Consider the following 7029-nt stretch of genomic DNA (forward strand, 5'->3'; position numbering starts at 1 on the left):
TATATATATATATATATATATTTACTATTGCTGTAATTTGAACTAGAGTTTCATGGGAATTGGTTAATGGTATTACGTGTTTAATACATTCTGTTAGAGGTTTTGTCCTTGGTCAACGGTGGAGGATGAAATTGTTGTGTTGATTAGTGGTGTGTATGTATCACACTTGTTGGTTGTACTTTATCATGTTGTGATGGTCGATTGTGTGTGTTGCGTTGAGAATCAGAGGTACCATTCCCTTTCAGCTAGCGCCTGCAGAATTGGCTGCGCTAATAATCAGAGGTACCATTCCCTTCCAGGTAGCGCTGATAATGAGAGGTACCATTCTCTTCTAGCTAGCGCCTGGAGAATTGGCAGAGGTACCATTCCCTCCTAGCTTGTGTCTGGTAAATTGGCAGTGCGTTGTGGAGAGATGTATCATTGGCTTACCATGCTTCAGGCATGTAAAGCAAGGATCATTTATCATCATTGTCTCAGCTTGACTGTGTGTGTCATGTATTATGGTGATTATGAATTTGTAAGATTGAATCGTCTTATGTGTTGAATAGATATGTTTATGCATATTTGGAAGTGTTAGAGAGTGGAGGAGGGAGTTTCTTACCAATAATTAGTTATTGTAAATATCTCTTTTAATTGAACTTAAGATTGAGAATGCGATAAACGTAGGGTGTCGGACTTTGGATATATGATGGGTTATAAATAGTGTGAGGAAATCGGAGTTAGTGAGCGTGCTTTCAAGAAAAAGAAATAAATTGGATATTGTGTGGTGTTTGGTCACAAATGGAAAAAAAAAATTCGGCTATTGTGTAATAATTGTTTAAATGGGAAATGGGTAGTAAAAGCAAAACTTGGTGTTGTTGAATAACTGAATGATTTTGAGAAAAGTACGTATATATGTATACTTTGGTTATAAAATGTCACATTATTTATATGGTATGAGACTAGCATTCATGATCATAGCTATCTGTAAGTCGTTATTGTTGAGGATCATGTTGAGATCCCTACTGGACTATATGTTTATCCCACGTTAAATCTTTTTACGTGATTATCAGGTTGTGTTACAAGATTACGGATCTTTCTTATTTGTTGGCCACGGGGCCTCTATATATGAAGGCGAAATGCCATTGATGTAAAGGATTAAACTTTTCCTCTTGATTTAAATGATGTAAGCCTATGGGCAATTTGTTTAGTTATGTTCATGTTGTATTCGTTTTATATTCGTTTGAGAGAACTCTTCCTTAAGTTTTCTTATTAAATATGATGAGCTTCTGCATGCTATCTCTGAAATTGAATCTATAATAATGGTTTTGGTAATGGAATCCTAGTAATAAAAGTGGGGAGTGACATTCTCCATTAGACTCTTATTTGATAAAAAAGACAGTCTAATTTATTTTGCTTCATAAACGCCCTAAGAAGAAAACATATAATTGAGGAAGGACAAAGTAAAATATATATTTTTTTGGAGAATATTACCGGAGTAACATATTACTGTGAGAGAGAATAACATATTACTATTATGGTTTATATTAATTTTGATGGTAATAATTCTTATTTTTTTAAGAATTTCATAGTCAACATAAATCTTATTTGATATATCATGACGAGAAAATTCTAAAAATACTAATTTTATTAAAAATCGACATCCACATCAAAAGTTATATTATTTTAAATTTTAATATTTTAATAATAATGGTATGTGTTAGATTTTTGAAATTTTTTTTTTTATACTTATTCTTAATATATTAAAATTATTGATAGTGAATTTTGACCAAATCCCCCACTACCCTATTTCATTTCCTGAATATTGTGTTTGGTTGGAGAATTTGAGAAGAGATTTAGAAAGAGAAATAAAAAAGATAGGTGAAATATAAACAAAATATACATATATTTTTACTTAATTTCACAAACCTTTTTTCTTTTCATTTTTCCTTTATCTCCCCAAATCTCCAACCAAACCCACCTTAAATTAAAAAGCTAATCCCAATAGACAAATTGGTAGGTAAGAGCATCTCCAACGGCTCATTACTTTTTTCACCAAATCTGAGTAAAAAATAGCTGATTTTCTCAATCTAATACGGCTAGCTCCAACAGTGTGCATCAAAAGGGAATGGGTCGTCCGGTGGGTCAACCGGTAAGGCTTATGAATTATTTTTTTTCCCTCCCTTTCTGTTCCCAATTCGTTTAGTATTTCTTTTTCCCTCCATTACATATTTTTCATTTTTTGTTGCCTCCAACAATGATTTCCTTCTAAAATCTGATATAAACACATTATCCATATGCCAAACAAGTGATGTGATTATAGCTGAAAGAAAACAGAGCATAATGACTATCTTAAATTCCATGATGTTTACTTCATTTTCATCCTCTTCTTCTTCATCCTCCTCTGATAATGATTCTAGTGATGAATATATGGTCACACTTTTGGAGGCTTATGAGATGAATAATATTCTGGAATCAACTAATAGCTCAAAGAAAATAGGTGGTTCTGTTGTAGGCCATAAGTACATACACTGCGATAGAAGACAGGGTCATGAGAGATTGTTTGCAGATTATTTTGCAGCAAATCCAGTTTATTCACTGACAATATTTCAGAGACGTTTTTGAATGCGTCGTCTTTTATATCTCCGAATTTTGAATGTCATCGAAGCATACAATTCATATTTTGTTCAAAAACAAGATGCAACTCATATTATTGGATTATCTCCCCTACAAAAAATGGCTTCAGGTATGAGAAAATTGTTATATGGAGTGGCAGCAAATGCAGTTGATGATTATATACGTATTGGGAAAAACACTACAATTCAAAGTTTGTAACAATTTTGTAATTCAATGATTGAAATCTTCAGACCAGAATATCTGAGATCTCCAACACTAACTGATATTGTTAGATTACTTGCTATTGGGGAGGTTCGGGGATTTCCGAGTATGTTGGGAAATTTAGATTGCATGCATTGGGAGTGAAAAAATTGTTCAATGGCATGGCAAGGTCAATACGTAGGCCATCAAAAAACATCAATCATTATTCTTGAAGCAGTAACTTCTTATGACTTATAGATTTGGCATGCATTTTTTGGATACAAATTCAGTAGGATATAATATCTAACTTAGACAGTGAAAAATATTTGAATGATATATATTCAACCTCATAATCAAATAATATAAACTGAAGCTCACTGGGAAAAAAAAATTTATAATGACACAGAACTAAAAAAATTCACAGCATCTCTACAACAAAATGTAATGCTATTATCAAACTGAAATACTCTGTCAACACAACTGAAATTCACAACATGATATTATCAAACGGATATATTTTATAGAGTATAGCAACAACGGTAAATTTTCAAAATACTCTGTCAACCTAACGGTAAATTATTGGAATTGGTGATGCAGAACGACTAGTTCTGAACTCAAAATATGTATATAGGATGTAACTTTTTCATTTACATTTTCATAAGAATTTAAATTTATATCACCCTTCAATTTATTCATAGTCCACAAAATAACCTACCTATTTGAACCTGTTTCAGAAAAAAAAAACCAGTTCACATCTATTCCACAAAATAAATCAGTTCGCAGAATTGAGGGAGCAAATCGACTGGTGGTTCAACCGGCTGGACATCCGGCTGGTTAACCGGTTGACTCACCCCAACGTTACAGCACAGTGAAATACTAAAATCTCGCGCTTGTCCTCAGTTTGATAAAAATTTTATTCCGTTCTCAATTTGATATCAATTTAGTGAAATCATTAGATAGAAAAAAATAAACTTTTTTTTATCAAATTTAAATTTGATGTTTAATCTGATACACCATTAAAGATGGCCTCAGGTAACCAAAATAAAATTGCTAAACAAATGTATTATGGCGCCAAAATTTTGAAAAACAAGTGACTAAAAAATGCCCTGGGCTACTCTTCTTACCTCCCCCTCCCCACCAATAACCACCGCCAATCGTTCATCTCTCCCGCCACCTTCCGCCGCCACGAGACACCACCACCGTCTCCCACCGGACAGACTCGCATTACTGATCGACAAATCCAAATCCATCACCCAACTCCTCCAAATCCACGCTTCCCTCATCCGCCACGGCCTCGACCGCCACCCAATTCTCAGCTTCAAGCTCCAGCGCTCTTACTCCTCTCTCCACCGCCTCGACTACTCCACCGCCCTCTTCCACCGTACCCAGAACCCCGATGTCTTCTTCTACACCGCCATTATCCACGCCCACGCTGTCAACAATCTCCACCAACAAGCCCTTGATTTTTATGTTCGGATGCTGACCCATGGCGTCGAACCCAATGCGTTCACATTCTCAGCAATCTTAAAGTCATGCCCGATTGAACCAGGAAAAGCCCTTCATTCCCAAGCCCTCAAATTTGGGTTTGATTCGGATACGTATGTTAGTACCGCTCTGCTCGATGTTTATGCGAGAGGTGGCGATGTGGTGTCCGCACGCCACTTGTTCGATACTATGCCTGACAAGAGTTTGGTTTCTTTGACTGCCATGATCACTTGCTATGCAAAGCATGGGGACGTTGATGGAGCAAGATTGTTGTTTGATGGAATGGAAGAGAGGGATGTTGTCTGTTGGAATGTGATGATCGACGGTTATACGCAGCACGGGAGGTCAAACGAGGCTTTGGTACTCTTTAGGCAAATGTTGAGTCTGAAAGTGAAACCTAATGAAGTAACTCTGCTAACAGTCCTCTCTGCTTGTGGGCAGCTCGGGGCGGTGGAGTTGGGCAGGTGGGTTCATTCTTACATTGTAAATAATGGGATTCGGTTCAATGTTCATGTGGGTACTGCTTTGGTTGATATGTATAGCAAATGTGGAAGTTTGGAGGATGCTCGATTGGTTTTTGATATGATTGAGGACAAGGACGTTGTTGCGTGGAATTCAATGATTGTTGGGTATGCAATGCATGGATTCACCGAAGATGCTTTGAAATTGTTCACTGATATGTGTAGGCGAGGAGTCCACCCTACTGATATAACCTTTATTGGTATTTTGAGTGCTTGTGCTCATGCAGGCTCAGTCTCCGAGGGGTGGAAATTTTTTCATTTAATGAAAGATGAATACCAGATTGAACCAAAGATTGAGCACTATGGATGTATGGTTAATCTACTTGGTCGTGCTGGGCATTTAGACGAAGCATATGAACTTATCAAAAATATGAAGATTGACCCAGATCCTGTCCTGTGGGGAACATTGCTTGGTGCTTGTAGGCTTCATGGTAACTATGGCCTAGGAGAGGTAATTGCGGAGCAACTTGTTAGCCAGAATCTTGCAAATTCAGGAACTTACATTCTTCTCTCTAATATATACGCTGCAGCGGGCAATTGGGATGGAGTTGCGAGGGTGAGGACTATGATGAAAGGTAGTGGAGTACAAAAGGAGCCGGGTTGTAGCTCAATTGAAGTGAACAATAAGGTACATGAGTTCCTCGCTGGAGATTTGAGGCATCCAAAAAGCAAACAAATCTATGTGATGCTAGGGGAGATGAATCAATGGCTTGAGGCTCATGGTTATACCCCACAGACAGATATAGTATTACATGATATCGGAGAATTTGAAAAGAAGCGATCACTTGAAGTTCACAGCGAAAAGCTTGCAATTGCTTTTGGGCTTATTAGCAGTCAACCGGGAGCTACAATCAAGATTGTCAAGAACCTTCGGGTGTGTTCAGATTGTCATACTGTGACCAAGCTAATTTCGAAGATTACAGGGCGTAAGATTGTTGTTAGGGATCGAAACCGGTTTCATCACTTTGTAAATGGTTCATGCTCTTGTGGTGATTACTGGTAAACTGTATTTGTCAATCTGGTTTGCTGAAAGAAGCAGCACATGCTTAAAGAATGTCTCTATTGGTTGTTTTTGTTCACCATTTTTAATTATTCAAAATTCAAGTTGTTATGACTTCTGATTACTGTATGTTTCTCTTTTCTTTTCTACTTGATCTGTTAAAGTCAAGTTGACATAGATAAAATTGTTTCTTCTATATATATCCTCTGACCCCTGCAGTAGACTCTTTCTTATTATAATATTGATATTAATCTGACCAATGTTAGGATCAGCTATCAGCCAGGAGAATCAATCTAGTCACCATTCAAAATCATTGAAAAGAATTCAGGATTTATTTTTATTTTTTTTTAAATTTAGATAGTTGAAAGTGCGCAAGGGTCTAACTGCCTAAGCCGAAAGGCCTGAAACAGAGAATGTGTCAGACAAAAAGATCATGCAGGGGAGAAGCAATACAACCCATCCAACAGGGAGTAAAACAACATGGGTGTAGAGGGATCCACACTAACTGGAGAGGTAGAGTTAACTATTTGTAGTTGTACTAGGTGTGGTAAGTAGCATACAGATGCCATGTATCTCTGGGATCACATGCTAAGATTCTCTCTCTTGGCTGGTCAGGATAGGGATATACTTGTACCTTGGCGGGACAAGGTAGAGACATAATCTTCACCGCGACAAGCCTCTGTACTTATTCAACAGGTCTGAATATTGGCTTGTCTTGCGGGGAACATTGCTCAATGCTTTGTTACATTGGCTTTGGAGAGGTAATATGGAGTCCCTTGTCAGTTAGAATTTTGTTAATTCATGAATCAATTCGAGCAATGATACTTGCAAACATTTCAGTTTAAGTCTTTCACAATTTGATTATTTTTTTAATCTTCTAAATTCTCACGAGGAGAATGTTAGAAAATTACAAGTGAAGTGTGAATATCAATACTCTTTCAATTATTGTCTCCAATGAATTGTAATATGCTGCAGGCAATGTGAGTACTATTATGAGCAGAATCACAGTACGAAAAGAACAATTGAAGTGAACAATAAGGTACAGAAATTGCTTGCCTGTGATTTAAATCATCTGAAAAACCTAAAAATTGTACATATATAATTCTCAATGAGATGAAAGAGTGTTGCACGCTCATGGTTACACCAACACCGGTCAGGGATTCTCTGTCCCAAGAACTTTTGCTATTCTGTCTCAATTCAATCACATCCATCTGATCATATGAGAAT

At 36.8% G+C, this 7029-nt stretch overlaps 1 protein-coding gene across 1 annotated transcript; it reads left to right on the forward strand.

Annotated features, from left to right (window-relative positions):
* Positions 1–3846: 3846 nt before the first annotated feature.
* On the forward strand, positions 3847–6002 carry LOC114314781 (Tetratricopeptide repeat (TPR)-like superfamily protein). The gene has a single exon (XM_028261268.2). The coding sequence runs from the start codon at positions 3898–3900 to the stop codon at positions 5803–5805; it is 1908 nt and encodes a 635-aa protein (XP_028117069.2). The 5' UTR covers positions 3847–3897; the 3' UTR covers positions 5806–6002.
* Positions 6003–7029: the final 1027 nt, after the last annotated feature.

Source organism: Camellia sinensis, chromosome 1 (genome assembly GCF_055761805.1).
Source record: "Camellia sinensis isolate YWXY chromosome 1, ASM5576180v1, whole genome shotgun sequence".
NCBI lineage: Eukaryota > Viridiplantae > Streptophyta > Magnoliopsida > Ericales > Theaceae > Camellia > Camellia sinensis.

What these genes read in the sequence shown, in the direction of transcription:
- LOC114314781 (XM_028261268.2), top strand. Translation starts at nt 3,898, where the DNA reads ATGCCCTGGGCTACTCTTCTTACCTCCCCCTCCCCACCAATAACCACC.